This window comes from Xiphophorus hellerii, chromosome 24 (assembly GCF_003331165.1).
Source record: "Xiphophorus hellerii strain 12219 chromosome 24, Xiphophorus_hellerii-4.1, whole genome shotgun sequence".
NCBI lineage: Eukaryota > Metazoa > Chordata > Actinopteri > Cyprinodontiformes > Poeciliidae > Xiphophorus > Xiphophorus hellerii.
The window spans coordinates 832962-851405 of record NC_045695.1 but is presented as its reverse complement, the minus strand read 5'-3'; the positions used below and the strand labels follow the sequence as shown (position 1 = coordinate 851405).

The 18444-nt window shown below is 39.1% G+C and overlaps 2 protein-coding genes across 9 annotated transcripts in view; one reads left to right on the top strand and one right to left on the bottom strand.

Moving 5' to 3' along the window:
• Nucleotides 1–994: 994 nt before the first annotated feature.
• Nucleotides 995–17614, bottom strand: LOC116716287 (up-regulator of cell proliferation-like). The gene is made up of 2 exons (XM_032557206.1): nt 17536–17614; nt 995–6027 (listed from the first exon to the last, which is right to left on the bottom strand). The coding sequence occupies exons 1-2, from the start codon at nt 17612–17614 to the stop codon at nt 1382–1384; spliced, it is 4725 nt and encodes a 1574-aa protein (XP_032413097.1). The 3' UTR covers nt 995–1381.
• The window catches only part of LOC116716094 (serine/threonine-protein kinase BRSK2-like), a 95616-nt gene continuing 94424 nt past the window's right edge, over nt 17253–18444 (top strand). For 2 of the 8 annotated variants that reach the window (XM_032556883.1, XM_032556882.1), the window contains exon 1: nt 17253–17733. In XM_032556883.1, the coding sequence (XP_032412774.1) occupies nt 17640–17733 (94 nt within the window). In that variant the 5' untranslated portion in view covers nt 17253–17639. The remainder of the gene's footprint in view (nt 17734–18444) is intronic. The other 6 variants (XM_032556889.1, XM_032556888.1, XM_032556884.1 and 3 more) reach the window with 5 other exon arrangements.

The following is an 18444-nucleotide window of genomic DNA, read 5'->3' as shown; positions in this document are numbered from 1 at the left end:
GTCATGGTGAGGTCTAATTTTCTTAACCACATGCAGAACACCACTGGAGAACAGAGATCAGCAAAATATAGTTTATTAATGTAAACACAGGTTCGGTGGGTAGAACGACGAACTGTCAGGGGAGGGCTTCTGGGGGAGGCCGGCACACTGAGAAGTAGCAGAGGGAATGGTAAGTTCAGGGGTAATCGGAAATGGGAGCTGTGAGAGTAGTAGCCGATCTTACTTGGGAAAATGATGATGACAGTCCTGGAGGCACTCCGGTGGATACCGGGTCTTGGCTTTCAGTATGTTCGAGTGGCGTCCAGGAGGATCGGAGGAGGCTGCGGCAGAGAGCGGGCCAGTGTTTTCTGTGGTGGAGGACAGACGAGGAGCGGATCCACAATCCGCCGAATAATCCGGAAGAGGCTTTGAGATCCGGCCGAAGGAACGGAAACGGGGCTCGGGCAACCCGTGGGTAGGTGGTGTCTCGAGGTGAGTCAAACCAGGAAGGATTCTTCAAGGAGGCCGCTTGGCGTCACGAAGGAATAGCTGTAGGAGGAAAAACAACGAGAGGGATATTTAGAGGATCTTTCTGGAAAGGCTCGGAGGTAGCTCGCTAGGGGCTTAGAGTACCATATAGGCTAACACTCAAGCGACGAAGTACTGGTAGTCCGCTCCTCTTAAGCTCCATGACTGAAGAGGTGATTAAACACCGGTGCGCTGAACCAAGGCCCATCCCTCCAGAGAAACCTCCGCCTGTAGACGCCATCTGGTGGATAAGGGATGAAACAGCAGCAAAAAGGAAACCCCCCAAAACCCCGATTCCCAACAGGAAGATAAATGACTGAAAAGCAAACTGGAAAAGAATTACTCTTTGAAAAACAATATGTGTACAAAAAAAGCAAAAAAATAAACATGAAGAAACTTGCAAATTGTAAAAAGTTTTTTGTGATGAATTGCACTTCTTAAATGAACAAGAAATACAAAATATTTTTATTTGAAGTAAACAGTTAAGGTTTTTACTTTTCTCTGTTTTCCTTTATATTTTATTCTGATGACAATGTTAACATAATCTCTATTGAAACCATAGAGAAACCTTTTGTGTTGGAATACGTTTGCATTTCTTTCTAGCAAGTGCTACTGCTCATTAAAACACGGCTATATGTGTTATATATAGAATTAATGATATAGAAAAAAACACTATGAAAGGTCTTTTCTTCATGGTGCACTTGTAGTGCTTCTTGTATTAAATCAGCTTAACTGTTAAAAATTAGATATTCTAAGAGTATTTGTACTTCATTTCATGTCTTCTTTGATAGCTGATGTTCTCCTTTGTCTTTGTAGTTTCGAGTACATTTGAACTTCTGATATCTATTGCTTTTTAATACTTCAGAATTTCCTTTCACTTTATATTGAAAGCATCTTTTAAACCTTTCAGAGCGTCTTCCTTTGAGATTTTCTTCCAGGCATCTGGAACATCTGCTGGTTTGGCTCCATATTCTTCAGCAAATTGATCATTATATTTCACCAGGATGTACTTCCAGTAGTCTGAAGCCTCAATGGTGGGGTCTGGTGGAATCTGCCAGTCTGGATAATACGTTGTGTACTCTTTGTAAGGATGAAACTGTCCTTTAGTGTCTGAACTGCAGAATGATCTGTCACTTTGGACATCAGTTGTACACAGTCTTTCAACAAGTTTCTTGGTTTCATCATGTCTGCATCTGCCAAGACCCTTTGGTCGATGTATAGCTGCACTGTGCAGCTTGTGGTCTTTTCCTCCAGCTTCACATGGAGCTTTACAGAATGGACACTGCTTCCCACATCCAAAAACTCGCTTGAAAAGTTCATCCTGTGGCTTAACTGTCAGTTTCCTCACAGTTTCATTGATGTCTTCAGATTTCAAAAATAGTTCCTGAAGCTCAGTTGTCAGGTTCTCCAATGCCATTTTGACACTGTTGATAAATGGGTGACATGTGCTTTGGATTTGAAAGAGGATCGTTTTTTCAGCTTCAACTGAAATTGTGAGGTCTTTGTTCAGATTTTCACGTATTCCATGGACGAATCTTTTGATGCTTTCATTGTTGTTTGGCAGAGTAGCTCCATCTGGTTGTCTTGATGCCACTTCTATTGCAGCAGTAACTTTCTTAATTATGACCTGAAGTTTGTTGTTCTTCAGTTTGGACAATGTGTTCTCATATGTCATTTGTTGTTGGATGTGCTGAAATATCCAGTTTTTGACATATATTTCATATTTACCGATGTACTTTACAAAACATTCAAAGTCATCCTTCTCCAGCAACTCTTTCTGAATGCTGTACTGGAAAAATGAGCGAGAGCTGTACTCTGCAGAATGATGGCTCGTTAAGATCTCATCCACAATGTCTACTCCCAGAGATCTGCTGATGAAATCTTCCACTGCTGGTCTGATACAAAACTCAATGTAGTCATTGGCTTTGCGTTGACAATGATCTCTTTCTTTGTACAAATCAATAAAGTCTGACAAGTACCCAAGTTTGTACTTCTCCAGCTGTGTCTGAGGATTCAGGTTTGACAGAAACTTTTGGTGCATTTCCAGGAATTCTCTTGAAGCGATGCCACAAATGTGAAGCTTCAAGTCAATCTCATACTTTGTATTTGTTTCACATTCCTGATTATTTTGTTGAAAGTTTTTGTCAACTTTTTCCAGTAGGTCTTTCATGAAAGAGTCATGATAATCTTCAGGTGTTTTTACTTTGCCAGTAAGATATTCTGTACACGACTCAATAACATTATCTGTGAAGATCTGCAAATTATTCATATCAACAGATTTGGCCTTAAATCTGTCTACATGCTCCTCTGTGACTGTGAAAGGACTCCTTCCTACTTGTTTTAGGTCGGTGTTCTGTAATTCCTGGTTTACATTTCGATTAGAGAAATTTTTTCTCAATTGCATGAGGACGCATCCAGCAATGTCTCGTTCTTCTAAGCCAGACACGTTAGCGGTAGATTCAGACCACATCTTCTCAAACTCTTTTGTCAACTGATCTTCAGACAGGTTAGACATTTTGCAGACACATAGGAGCCTCATGACGTTCTCTTCAATCAAAACTCTGTATTTCCTCTGTATTTCTTGAGCTTTCTTTTGGCTTACTTTCAGTTCAAGAAAACGATCCAGTTTAGTTCTTACTGATGGCCCAATTTCGTTGACAAGGCTGTTGATACTGTTGAAAAAGTCAACTTTGTACTTCTCTATCAGGTTTACATGTCTGTCCTTCCTCTTGTAGTACTCATTGAGTTTTTCCTTCATTTTCATTTGCTCATTTTGCGTCTTTGTAGAAAGTTCTTTCTTCTTTTCTGAGACCAGTTTATTCCAGTTTTCTACTCCAGAATCATTGTGTATGTTTAAAATTTCTACCTCTGTTTGTTGCTGCCAGGAGTAAATCTCTTTTCTGAACTCCCATTCCCATTGATTGAAGGCTTTGCACAGGTTGTCATAAGCGTGAGCCACCAGTGTGTTTCTGAAGCTGAAGATGAAGTTTTCATATTTAACTGTCCTCCAGAGACTTGTTATCCATTCTAGAAACTCTGGGATCTGAGTAGGTTCACTGGTTTTGTTGCTCTTTATTGTCTCCAAAAGATTTTTCTTAAAATCAGCAACAGTTTCGCTGTAACCAGTGTTTACTGGAGCCATTGGTGGAGTGCCATGCCAGAGACCTGGAATGTTCCAGTTGTTTTTTTCCATGTCATAATCCAGGACATCAGTGAACTGTTTAATAGTTGGTAGTTTTTCCATTTCAGATGCAATCTGAGTCATTTCATTGAGCTGGTCCAAAAGACGTTTTCTCTCAGCAATGCACTTAGAATCAGCTGAAACTCCAGCAACATTTTGGTGAACAAAATGGCATGCAGGCTTTTTTCCAACGTGGGTCATTCTCAAGAATGCATGAACTGCAATTTGCAAAATATCTTTCATTTCAGTTACATTTTCCATTGCTGTATTGATGATGGCAATATCACTTAAGCCAATGACGAAGGTTGCCAGCTGGTTGTCATGTTCATAACTGTCCTCAAGTTGAGCCAGATCAGCAGACTTTAAACCTTCTGTATCAATGAGAACTAGGAAATCATAATTCAGCTCATTTTTCAAATCCTCTTGAACTCTGAGGAAGATCATGTAAGCTCCTCTTGTACATCTTCCACTGCTGACTGGAAACTGGACACCAAACATGGTGTTGAGGAGCGTCGACTTCCCAGAACTTTGAACACCCAGAACCGTCAGAACCAACAATCTGCTCCTGTTTCCAACTTTCTTATGGACCTCATTAAGTACAGCAGACACCCACTTTTCTGGGATGTTGGAAGCGTCTCCATCCAGAAGCTCTAAAGGATGTCCATCCATCACCATTTCAGCAGCCAGTTGAGGGAGACGAGAGATTTCCTCTGTGGTTTCCTGTGAAAACTCGTAGATCAGTCCCATCTCTCTCATGAAATGCTCAATTCCTAAAGAGCTTTCCAGCAGAGTTTGATCTAACTCTTTAATAAGTTCTGCATCTTTTGTCTTGCATTGCTCTTTGAACTGGTTTCGCAGTTGTAAGAGTTTTTCCCGAGAGTGTGCATCAAGCTTAAGTTTCATCCATTTAAAGAAGAAATCTCTTTTTTCTTTGTCACCTGTGAAAAGGTTGTCAATGAAACTTTTCATTCCTTTGGAAATGTTGTGTCTTGCCTGCTCCTCTGTGATTTGTGTTTTCTCCTCCTGTAGCTGAGATTTGTACTCTTCAGTTCCTAAATCACTGTACTCATTTAGTCTACAGACTTTTATTTCTAACTTGGATAATCTTTTCCAGTTTTCTCCCTGCAAAGGAAGGTGCAGCTTCTTGTATTTGGGAATGCTTTGTTCTCCAATTTCTTTCACAATCTCTTCAGCTGCCTTCTTTTCTTCATCACTTTTACTTTCATCCACAGACAGACCAAGTTCTGTTGCTTTTTCATACATCAGATCTGTTGTCATTTTATCTGTGGTTGTACTTTCCAGTGAGGTCTTTATAGCAGTAGAGAGTTTTTTTGAGAAGTATGTTCTGTTTTCTGTTTTGTTTTTTCTGATGACATTGTTCTTTGGAAGATCTAGCTTTTCTATTGTTCTCTGGACAGACATCATGTCTTCCTTTTCACCACCTTCTTTGCGATTAACAACCAAAAAGAAATTTCTCCTAAAATCCTTGAAAGAACTCAGAGTTTCCTGCTCTTTTTCTTCAACCTTGTCCAGGAACACAAAGGTAGCTGTTGAAACTTGAACAAGAAAACTAAACTGTGCAAGTGACTCACTAAAGTCTCCTCTCAGATTAGCAAATGCGACTGGCTCTGGAAAAATGTCCATATTTTCTCTTCCACAGGGAAGGTACCAGAAAACCTCTACAAGTCCATTTGCTATTTCCTTTTTGATAGCCCTGTCCTCCATGTCTTTATGCATAAAGATGTTGTGACTCTGCTGCCCACGGCTTAGAACAAGATTCAGCATCTGGGACTTTGATAAACTGCTGTTTTTCAGGCGAACAAAAGAAAATAATGGAATATTTGCTTCAACAATCGTGTCCTCAATGAAACCTTTTGATTCAGTTAAACTATGAGGACGCCACTCTTTAACAATGCCTCTGAGAGCCCAAAGCATCAGGCTGCACTGACTGTTGTTGCTATGAGGCAACAACAGTGGCACAGAAAATTGACACATTGACATCCTGAGAGCCATTTCTTGTTGCAAGAAGCTGTCAGCACAAAGGAAAAGTGCTACTATCAGGTCGAGAGCATTAACACCACTGTGAGTGTCTTCTTCGGTATAAAGGTCTAGGCTAAAGAGATCATCATCTTCCTCATCATTGGCTGGTAGTTGCACACAACTTCGACATTCAGCATTGATCTGTAAGAGGTTTTTGAGAAAATACCATGGAATTTCCTTCAGTGATGAAGCAGGATTTGTGTTTATGTTGTCTTTGTTGATCTCTAACAGGCAACGAAGAGTAAGTTTGTTGGGATAAAATTTTTCCAGTCCAAGTCTTGAAAGAGTGTTGAATAAACCTGTAAATGACAAAAACAATGTTTAGAATTTTTTTAGTAAATGTTCGTCACATGAGCACTCTCAAAGCTGTAATTTGTTTATAATAAATAATTAGAGTAGTTTTGTTTGGAGTTTTTGCCACCAAGTGAAAAAGTCTCCTATTTGTGGCTTTGATTTGTAAGAGGAAACGTCTGTTGTCCATGATTCTGCACTAACCAACAGATTACTTTAAGTTTAAGTGAGTAGTTGGTGTCTTGCAGGGGGCTCTCCCAATGTGGGAACTCTGTTGTGTTCTTTGAGGAATTCAATGCCAATGTGGGCAATGATAGTGTCCTGGAGGACTGTGATTGGGAGGAGCTTCCTCTCCATCTAAATCTATGCTGTTTTGTTTTTGAATTTCTTGCTAGGCCAAAAGGAACATCATATTCAATCACTGTTGGGTCCATAAGCACACCTACCACACAAACCTGATCCAAAACCTGATGTCAAATCTAAGCCACGTTTGTCAAGGGAACATCACAGTACAGTTTCTTTTTTTACCCCTCCAGGGGGTCTTTTGTGGGCTCTAGTGTCCCTTATATGACAGTAGGCTGACAGGAAACGGGGAAGGAGACGGGGGAAGACATGCGGCAAATGTCGTCGGGTCCGGGAGTCGAACCCGCGACGGCCGTGTCGAGGACTCAAGGCCTCCAAATACGGGTCGCGCTAACCACTACGCCACCACGGCACGCCCACAGTACAGTTTCTTAAAGTAATGGAGGCTGCCTGATCCTGAGGAAAGGGACAAACTGAGGCTCCATCTTGCCCTCTTTCTGCCTGTGCCAATTTAAACTACAAGAAAAAGGCTTAAAAAACTCAGGAATTACGTTGGTGTCCAAACCATTTGTGTTTGGGATGGCGATGTGAAATTATTCTCCACTACACCAAAATGGTCAAAGAGAAGGCAATGGTCAGGCCATTTTTTGTTGTGATCTGTGTTTTTCTGTGTGTTTATTTTGAATTTCTGTGTCTTCTGAGTCTCCATGTTGTTCTGTCTTCCCCTTGATTGTTCCCAGGTGTGTCTCGTTCCCTGATTACCTCCTGTATTTAATGTCACCTGTGTCTCTGCGTCTCTGTCGGGTCCTTGCCGTATGTGTGTACCAGTCTATCTATCGTTCCATTCGTTGACCAGAGCTACCAGTGTTGAGCCCTTGTCTTCCGCTCAGCTGTGCTGCCTGGGTTTTGGACTTTTTATGTTTTTGTGCCATATTTCTCATCATTAAACTACCATCATTCATCTCATCTGGGTCTACAGCGTTCTGCCTCACCATCTCACACCGCAGCATATGACATTTTTAGTGAAATCAGCAAAGAAGAAAGAGAAGGCTGTTTATTGGTGTTTTCTAGCTGGTGAAAACTAGAAAATTTAGGGTAAAGACAGCACAAATAGTAATAAACTTTATTTCAAATATGCAGATCTGTTTCTTAGTATTGTATCCAACAAGAGAAGCGGCTTCGTTGTCCATCGCTCTTGGCCACATTGAGCAAATATGGAGCTTAAGTTTCTCTCATTTGTTCATCAGTTTGTCAGTGCTTCCTGGATCAGGTTTGCTGGCAATTTTCAGTAATTGTCTTGTCACACTAGCACACATCCCAGGCAAACATTAGCAAGTGGGTAAAATTTAAAACCTGAACGCAGTCCACACGTCCAGGAAGCAATCGTTTCTCAACGAGAGCCCAGATCTTGTGGGCTCTCCTTGTGAGCAACATGACAAGAGTCATGTTGCTCTTGTAAGCAACATGACTTACAAGAGTCTGGTTTTTACCAGGCAAGGATCCGGTATCTGTCCTGATAATTCAGGTCACACTTCAACAAAGAATGAATTTAAACAATTCACCACTATTCTCAATGTTCTTCACCATTAAATGTTCAGCCTAGAAACATTTTTATGACTTTATTGAATATTTTCAAAATTCCTTTCAAATTGTTCTTGATATTTTTTTTAATGATGGAATTCCTTTTTACCAATTTTTGTCAACCTATTTTAATATTTTTTTGATTTGTTATATACCTCTTTGGTTTTTTGTTTTATAAACTATAAAGCTATGTATGTTTGTAACATCTTTAAATCTGCTTCCAAATCATAGGTAAGATCTATTATTATCATATTAATATATTCTGATCTTTTCTCTGTCCTGGCTGGAAACTCAGGAATATATGTGTATTGCAGCCACATGATAATTTAAAAAAGGTAAAATTTCTTTATTAGTTTAGATTTATTTTACACATGATTAAAAATGCAATGTATGCACAAACAAGCATTTTAACAACTCTAAAATTTACCTTCGGGGAGTTGTTGACTCATTGTGGTTGTGGTCTGACTTCTCTCTTTATTTAAAACCTAAAGGAAATCATGAACACTTTTAGTTTCAAAATGCTTATTGGTATAAAACAAAGAAACTAAAAACTAATCTGTATCTAAGTAACTGAATATATTTATTATTTAAATGGGAAATAAACTGTTATGACCTTAAAATCTAACACTTTATTCAACTATTTTCTCAACTAGTTCATGTTCACACTTAATTATTTCTATCAAATAAATGTGAATTTATATCTTCTTTATTTGACTGAAATAAAGAAGATATTTAGACTGAAACTTACCTTTTATCTGGTGAAACAATATTCTGAGACTGTGACAGAACCTGTTTATAAACCAGAAATAGAAGACACATTTAAAAAACAATTTTAAGTAGAATTGGGAGTATCATTTTTACACTCATTAGTGTTCAGATATGCACGTTCTCTTGTTTCTGCTTCTAAATCTAAACACTGAAGCCAAAATTATTCATACACCTGGCAGCTTTAGACATAATTTTTAATTTGACCAACATGTTTCTTCTCTAATATCAATGTCAAAGTCAATCTATTTATAAAGCATTTAAAAACAACATGTGCTGCACCACAGTGCTGTACAACAAAACAAGCAGCATTAATTGTAGCAAGGTAAAAACAGCGTAATAAAATCATCTATAAAACAAAAGTACAGATAAATCACCAAACTTTGAACAGATCTGATATAAAGAGGCAAGATATTCCACAGACTAGGAGCAGGAAAATCATAATCACCGTTAACAGCTTTAAAAACTAATAAAATCTTAAAATCAATTTGATAAGAGACTAGGAGCCAGTGCATGGAAATCGGGTCCCAAGTTGGTTTTCAGGGTTATCTACAAAAACCTTTCACCCAAATAAAATGAAATAAAATGACTTGTGTTTTGTTTTTATTCAGACGGTGGGAATTTAAGACCATTCATCCTCTGACTTAATGCAAACAGTCTAATTAAGACTTTGAAGAGTCATTGTTGTTTATCTTTATAGACATGTAAATTTGAACAAGATCTCCAAAACAATAGAATGGAATACTAAACTTTCTAAAAAAAAAATAGTTCCCAGAGGCAGAATATACAATGATAAAAGGACAGAACCCAGAATAGAGTCTTGAGGGACTCCAAATGGAAAACATACTGCACCTGAAGAATAATGATCTTTTGATGAATTCCTGTCTCATTTCCCATCAGAAATGAACTTCTTGGTTGAATAAAGATTATTTATAATGTAAATCTGCCATAAGTATGAATAATTTTGGGCTAAACTGAAAATGATTTGTAAATAATCACAATAAAAATATTAGAAAAATTTCAGTTGCTGAAGCAAACCTTACCTGGTATCTTAGAGAAGGTTTTGAGTGTGTCAGCGTGTACTTTATGCACTTAAAACTGAAAGCACAAGTTTTTATAAGACTGATAAGAGTTCTTACTTTACTACCTTACCTTAACTGGCTGACCAGCAGGTGACCACAGCCACACCCCAAATTTCTCAGAAATTTAAATTCAAAAATATTTTATTAATCACAAAAATAAATGTAATTCATTAATTTAGCTTCTTCAAAGAGTCTTTAAAACAATTAAAGCTCTTCCAGTGCGTTATCAAGACCCAGTTTTAGATTCTCAAGGTTTATTCCAACTACTTGTTCCTCGGTTCTTTACAGAAGTGGAAGAAAATGCATCCCAGTACATTGCTCCTACAAAATAAAGTACAGAACTCCTTAAATCTTCAGGAGTTTGTTAAATCTCTTCTTAAAACTTAGAGACATTCACATTAAATCACAAATGGTTTGGCTAAATGTTATCTGTTTTCAAACCTTTATGCTACTTTCAGTCTTGATCTCGATGTGTTATCACTACGGTTTAATGGTTGGATTTTGTACCTGTGCAAAGGTTAGCAGATATATTATATGGAACAGATTTTATGTTTTTATTTCCATTTTCCATTTTATGTTTATGTATAGTTAATATTTAAAAAATGACACACAACAGACAAGGAGCCACCAGGTACTACGAACAGAAAAGAAACGACGTATAATTTATAATGTGTTTCGCAGCATGTGGAGTTAACCACTACAGTTTCACTCTGTATTTTACCAGGAGTGGTGCATTTCTAAAATAGGTTAAGGTAATTAATTTTTTCACAATCTGTGTTGATTTCTATTTATCACAATTAATGACCAAAGAAACGGACCTAAAACTGGCAGAAATCACACTTGTTTTTGCATTATATATCCAACCCCAAAAAGCTAGAAACGGCTCTGCTGCAATCATATTTATGACACTAAAGATTAAAACGAGTTTCATACGTCAGTGATTCATTTCAGTTTAATAATACTTTGTTGACTCTGTTGGGAAATTAGTTATTCTAGCAAACAAGCTTTTTTATTGTCTGTTTTTCTGATGTTTTCACAATCATCTTCTCATCTGACAAATGAGTCAAAATCTGTCATTTTGAAAGATTATCCTTCAAAATGCAATCTTTCCTGGTCTCTTATTCATTTCCTTATTTTGCAATGTTTCTAATTATCATTGTCACAGCGTTTCTAAATAAAGGAAAGAAAGCAAAGCCATGGTGATACACAAACAGAACAGAAAATAAAGGAAAGGAGAAATAATAGTAATGCTGTTCTGCAAAGTAACCACTAGTTGGCAGCATCTTCCAGTTCTTCAACAAACAGGATTTTAGATTTATTTTACATGAATTAAGCTTCGAGATAAAAACAGTTGTCTCCAAATTTTGCTTTTCATTAAATGTATTTTAGTTTATGTTGCAACTTAACTCCATTTTACTGACTGCTAATAATATATCTATCTAATATCTACAGTATGTTATTAATACCAGCAGAAAAATGCACATAACTTCATCATCAGAAGCATCACTGGGTATTTACTGTTTTCACACAGTTTAAGAATGTAATTTTTAAAGCATTGCTGTTTTTTTGTTTTGTTTTTTTTAATTTAACCCGTCCAGACCCGTTCTGATAAATAACAGTTGGGCCTAGAAGGACAGTGGTTCTGCACCTTGTGAGTGTTGTTAGTAATTATAGCCCTTTGCCAGTTTAATTGCGGCGCTCTAATCTAAATAAGCTTACAGAGCAACGGTCTAATTTAGCACTTTTATAATTACTACTGAACTGCATGCGTATCACTTCAGTCCCACTTAATTACCAACAATTTGCCTCTGGAAAATCTATTGTTGAGTTGCAGTAAAGCAGGAGGGAATTAGAACAATAGACTTTGTTTTTCCATTCATTGCTGCTGCAGCGTTCAGCCGAACATCAGCAGAGACGTTTCAGCCAACACCCAGAGAAAGACGGGCAAAAACCTCCAAATGAATTCATCTTTTACTGTTTCAACCTGAAATATTATTAAAACTCAACATTTAATAATCTGTGTGGTGGGATAACTGGTTTCAGCATCAGCTGGTTTTCCCCATCAGGATGTTTGACCCATCCTCTCTAGATGATCCAGTTTGTTTCCATCTCCTCTCCTCCAGCGGTTTTCATCATTATTTAGGTCTGAACTGAGACGGACACAGATGACGGTTGATTTGGTGTCTGATGAAGCATTACTGTGTTGATTTGGTCAAATGTTCTGGATCATTAACCTGCAGAACAACTCAATGATGAACCATGTTTTGTTTGTTATTTAGAGTCTGGTTATGTCTTAGTTACTGTATGTACATGTTTGATCTGAAAATGGAGAAAATCCACAACAAAATACTTTAAAATGTATTCAATGCTTCATTCTACCCTAAAAAACTGCAGAATTGACGACATTATTGCCGATGATGACAGATGGAAAAACAATGGAGAAATCATTTATCCTGTTCTGTTTTCACCACTATTTGTTTGTCCTGACACCTAATAGAGCCACTATAAATCATTTTTGGTTAACTCCAAACTTTTTAAATTTTAGAATGACAGTGGAATAATTTAGCACAAAAATGTTACTAATGAACTGATTTGCATTGAAATAATCTGGTGAAACACCCGGAGTTCAAATTTCAAACTGAATTTGTTCTTCACATTAATAAAACAAATCTAATTGAAATAGAGAAGATGAGCCAATCAGGTTCAAGTTAATTAAAACCAGCCTGGTTGTGGAAACAGAATGAGTTGGACTCCATCTTCTCTGATGAGTTTCAGCTGAAATATTGAGCCTCTTTATTTTTCTGCTGATGGAAAAAATATTCAAATCGTCGGCGCAGCCTGCATGGCGTCTGATTAATGTGTTGAGTGTAGACAGCCTGAGCAGCGCTGATGTTTCTGGGTAAAATCATTTCTCTAAAATAAACAGTTTCCTCCTGAAGTCAGAGACGGATCCTCTGACCTGGTGATTCATTGGCCGCCTGTCGGAGGAAAGGTTCTCCTGTTCGGTCCTGCTTCTCTCCAGCGCTGTGACTGAAGTGTTTGTGTGCGTCTGCATTATCCCGGCCTGTTGGCAGCAGCAGCTGCTGTAGCGCTGACTAATGCAGAAACAGACTGCAGGCTAAGCTTGTTTTTCCTGAAACGTCTTAAAAACTGAAGGCTGCGCTCTGTGGCCCGTTCCAATATTTATATCGCTGCTGCAGAAATGTTTCAGTGGCTCTGATGTGAAACTAATTATGAAAACATTTCATTTGATGATTTAATGCTCACATGTGGCACGCCCTGTTTGTTCTGCTGCTAATGGCTCCTTTAGATGCATCTCATTACGCCGAAGAGCTGAAAGAAACAGAATCAAAGGCAGCAGCAGACCTGATGATCAACAGACAGATCAATCTGTTAACAACAGAAAAATGCTAAATTACCATCATTAATTGTTTTAGTACTTGATATGAAAGGATGTTGAATTAAACTATTGTTCATAAATCAATTTCTCTCATAATTAGCCTCAAGGATTGCAGATTAAATTAAGAATCAGGAGATTTCTCTATACTTCTCTGGGTTGGTTTATTAAGAATCAACATTAAAATTAACCAACACATCAACTAAATAAGAAGAATAATGAGAACTATTCTGTCTCCACGACAACCAGTAAACCCAACATCCAAACTAGTTTCTTTTCTGTCCTACTATTACAAACATAAAGGGTGAATTTACTCTTCTCTACTGGGAATTTAATTGAGCTGCTGCTCCCACAGCGCCGAACTGGATGAAATGGAGGGGAGACGGATGGATGGATGGATGGATGGATGGATGGATGGATGGATGGATGGATGGGTGGGTGGGTGGATGGGTGGAGTGGGGTCAGTTGTTTGTTCAGCTCTTGAGAAACGACTTCCTGGAGGTGTGACCTCAGTTAAAGTTTTAAATTTTACCCAATTGCTAATGTTTTCTATATGACATAAGTAATGGGCCAAAGGAAGCTATGCTAAGAAGCTAACTGGAAACTGCATGCAGTGTGAGGTTTCACAGCCTCTACATATTTGTCAACAATAAAATGTCTTAAACATTCACAACCCACTGACGAGTCATTGATTGGCCCGGTTGAAATTCATCCTGAGAAATTGAGCTTAATGGGAGAAATCGCAGACAGAGCAGTGAAGGTAGATGAGAATCGTGCAGAACTGAAGGCAATGGTCAGGTTACTTTTACTTCATCAATGACCTAAAACTATGTAAGTGAAAGTTTTAAAATGGTCCAACAGACCAGTCAGTTGTGTTTTCTGTGCCAGAAACTGATTTAGTTTCTGTGCAGAACTAAAAATGCTCATAGATAGAAGGGCGGGAACTAACAATCGGAGGAATCAAGAATCAAACTTATTGAGCTGGAGGCAGATGTCAAATCACAGCAGTCGTCACAATATGTTTGTGCAGCAGGGCAGTCAAAAAGAACTTACTGGATGCATATTATGTTTCAAGTGTTGAGCATTTATACTCTGCAGATTTAAAACATTTTGATCACCTGGATTGACTCACAGTTTCCTTAATGTCTCCACCAGAGGTGAGATGTTGAGTCTCATGGAGGGATGAGCTTCACAGGACGCAATGCAACAGTAAAGAGCAGAGAAGTGTCTGTTTTAATAATCTATACCATCATTATGAGTTATGACAATAACATCACAATTCTGTAGTTTTCTTAAATCCTGAAGTTTGAAATCAGAGTATTAATCACCTGATATGTATTTAATGATTAAACTTACAAAACAAACAATGATTAGCAAACACAAAGATAATTACTCATCATTAAGACGAAAACAGGACAGATTTAAAGTTCTTTCACTTCCAGATAAAGCCCTCCATGTCGTCCTCCTGTTTCCTCCTGATCCTGGCCGATCAGCAGATTATTTCTCATGGATCCGATCAGACGGTGTGGATTTACAGCCGCCCAGCAGCAGGAGATCAGATGGAGCAGATCTGATCCCACACAGCGGCACGAGGCGACCAGGAGGCGCAGGATGGATGTGAGGACGGAGGTCTTCCCCTCCTGAGGAGTTTCTGACGGAGGAGGGGCTCCGGTGGGCCCTCCATTAATTAACACCAACTAATATGAAGGAAATCTGTCCCACAGAGACCCCCACCACCCCGCTGCCTTTGTTAGAGGCCTGGCGGTGTGTGTGTGTGTGTGTGTGTGCAGGGGGAGGACCAGGAGGGAGGCGGGGGAGGATGAGGGGGAGGCCATCTGCCGCTGAGCCTGCTGGGTCAGGAGGCTTTTGTTGTGAAGGAGTGATGAGGCTGATAGATGGTGGTTGTCACCTACTGCTGGTTTAATCAACTGAAAGTGTCCCAGCGTGTGACATGTTTGATTCTCCCACTGCAACACACACACACACACACACACACACACACACACACACACCCCCCCACACACACACACACACACCTCCCACAGCGGCAAAAAACGATTCTCCACATTTACTGAATAATTTAAAGTTTGGATGAATAGATTGCAGCAGAAATGTAAAATCGATGAATGAGAAATGAGCAGCAGGATAAAGTTCTGGGTTTTAGATTTGGGTTATTTATAGATTTCCTAAAAAGAGTGGCAGCCTTTCATCTCCCGCTGTCACCGCGACCCGAATTCAATCAGGGAAACAGAGAATACTGCGCATGCGCGTTAGCTAATTAAAGCTGCTGCGTCAAGCTGCATTGGAGGCGGAAATCAATAAAACTGACTTTCACAATAAAACCATTTTAATATCTATGTTTTAAAAAGCTTGAAGGCACAATTCAAAATCTCGATGACTTGTCACATCCAAGTCCTTCAACTTGAAATGAGCAGAATCAGAACATGAAACTTAATTTTTAGATAAAAACAATTGTAGAAATAATTTAAAAAAAAATCTATTAAGGTAATGAGTTTCTTTTTGTCATAGTACGGGAATGTTTTGCTTTGAAATGAATTATTTATTAAATTCAATAAAAAATAAAGGCTTAGATTGTTTGCCTTTGGCAATTAGTTTTAAATAACACTTTGTGACAATATTTGTGACAGTATTTATTTTCTTAATAAAAATTTTATTGAGTTGTTAACCTTGTAAGTTTGCATTAGAAAGCAGAACTTTGGCAATATTCTTGTTACAGTATATGTTTCTTCACATTTTTAAAATCAACTTGATTGTATCAAATTATATCTAACTGATTTTTCTCCTAAATAAACAGCCTTAAGTCTTGTTTAAATATTAAACAAGATATTAGATATTAGTTTCTTAGCTCTCACATGTCACACATGACGCCATCTGTCAATCATTTAAGTGGGTTTGATAGCAATTAACCAATCAGCGATCACAATTTGTCCTGAAGTGCACGCCCCTTATCTGGAGGAACTGAACCTTCGTCATCATTGACAGGGTTCTTCATCGCTAACACTGCGGTCCGAGAGATTTCGAGGAAAATAATAGGAAGTACTGGTCCAATGTGTCAGTGGGGAACAGGTTATCCTGACAGCCTTTACCCAGAGCATTTAGAGAGCGGAATACAATTTATTACATTTCAAAAACCCAAACGGAATAGTGCAAGAAAAGCTTCAATGGCAACTTCCACATGTTCATCTACTCGAATGTAACTGGTAGTAAACATCCTGTTTTTGTCATAACAACACTTATTGATAAGAGACGGTAATTATGGTTGATTTTATGTGTAAATTCCAACGGCAGCTTTGAAAACAAGTGCTGCAGTAACTGCGGTATTTACATTTAAGCACCTTTTTATGCTAATGTTTATTTTTAAACATTTTCCTGAAGGCAGATTTTTATTAACCGTTATTATTTAAGTGGTTACTGACCTGTTTTGTACGTGAAAAATGCTTCAGACAGCTTTGAGACTCACATCCAAAGAGACTCTGCCCCTCATTGTTCCTCTGGCTGAGAAACACTTTGGCTTGAATGTTGATTTCTCCCGTTGTTTCCCCTGATTTAGGACTCGGAGAATTTTCTAGCTCGTCTTTGACTCAGTGTTGGCTGATAAGGCAAAAAATTATTTAAAAAATGTATTGAGTTCTATTACCTCTGCCATTATAACACTTGTTTGTTTGTTGAAGGTTTACTCCACTTCCGCATGGGGGCGCACCAACGTCATGTCAATTAATTGACTACTGAAGTTTACTTCAAGGTAAACAGCAATTAGAATATCGATGTAAGAATAATACAAGAAGAAGATTTTAAAATTATCATCATAATATATAACATACTTTTATATTGATTAGACCAAATGCTAAATATTATATTAATACAATAAAATAAATATTAAATATACTGAATATTACAAAATAATTAATTTGCAGTAGAAATAATGTAATCAAAAAAGAAATATTGTAAAATTAATCATCAATAAATAACACTGATATTATAGATTAAAAATAAAGATAAAACATAAAAGAATATTTCAGCTTCAGACAGACTACACATTTATTTCATCACCATTAAAAAAGCAGAGGAGCTGGTCGAGGCGTTTTATTTTGAAAGGACTCCCGGAAGTGTCTGTAATTAGTGAGTTGGAGCAGTTGGAGGCAGCTGGACCGGCGGCAGCAGTAGGTGCTGTCCCATCATCAGATCACACCCAACGGGGCCGCAGCGCACCGCTCCTCCGGCCGAACACCATGACACCCGGATCCAGGACCGCAGCCTGAGCCGCACCGAGGACCGAACCCCCGGAGGACCGCGGGCACACGCACACAGCCGCACTTACACGCACGCTCACGCGCGGGTCAGCGGCGCCGAAGATCGCAGCGACCCACCGGCAGATTGACGGAGGGAGCCGCGGAGCTGCCGCTGCGGAGACGCGTCCCGCGACAGAATCCGGTCCGCGCGAGTCATTTCACGCCCACGCAGATTTTAAAACATGTCATCTTCGGGGAAGGACGCCAACAGCGGGCATTACGCCAACTATGTGGGACCGTACCGGCTGGAGAAGACGCTGGGAAAAGGACAGACAGGTTAGTGAAAACCGCACCTGCTCCGCACACATCACGCGTCCTGCTAACTGGCCCCAGTTTGGTGCTGCGTGTCCTGAATGTGCTGATGGATGCGGGAGATGCCTCCTAAATGCGGATACAGACTGCAGAGAGAGGAGCTGCTCTGCTCATGATGCTGCTGCTGATGGTGCTGCTGATGGTGATGATGATGGTGATGATGATGGTGCGCCTTTAATCCTTGTTGTCAGGCAGACAGAGCGGGGTGATAATGGGCCCTTGTGAGGTTTGCGTGTCTTTTAGTTTCATCCATCTGTCACTGGGGCCTCTGCAGAAGAGGCAGAGCAGTGATGCTGCAGCTCAGGGTGATGCTGCAGCTTACGCTCCAATGCAGCACACTTCAGCTCTGTGTCTGTACTGGAACAGCAAGTTATCTTCAGGTTCTGATCCAGGCCCGCTCTGTTCGGGGAACGGTCAGAACTCAGAGAGGACTTTCAGGTTTAGGATGGGCTCAGACACAGAAATCCTTTTCTGAAGTGGTAGAACCTGGATTCTCTGCGTATCTCCAGTAGAAATGAGCTGAATCAGGTCCTTTTACCGCTGAATGACATCAAACTTAGAGGATGCAGAGAGAAGCTGGAGCTTATTGGTCAGTTTTTAGATTTTTATTCATATTAACAGCATTTAAAAAGATTCACAAGAACCTTTGGAGACCTGATTAAATCATACTGGAGG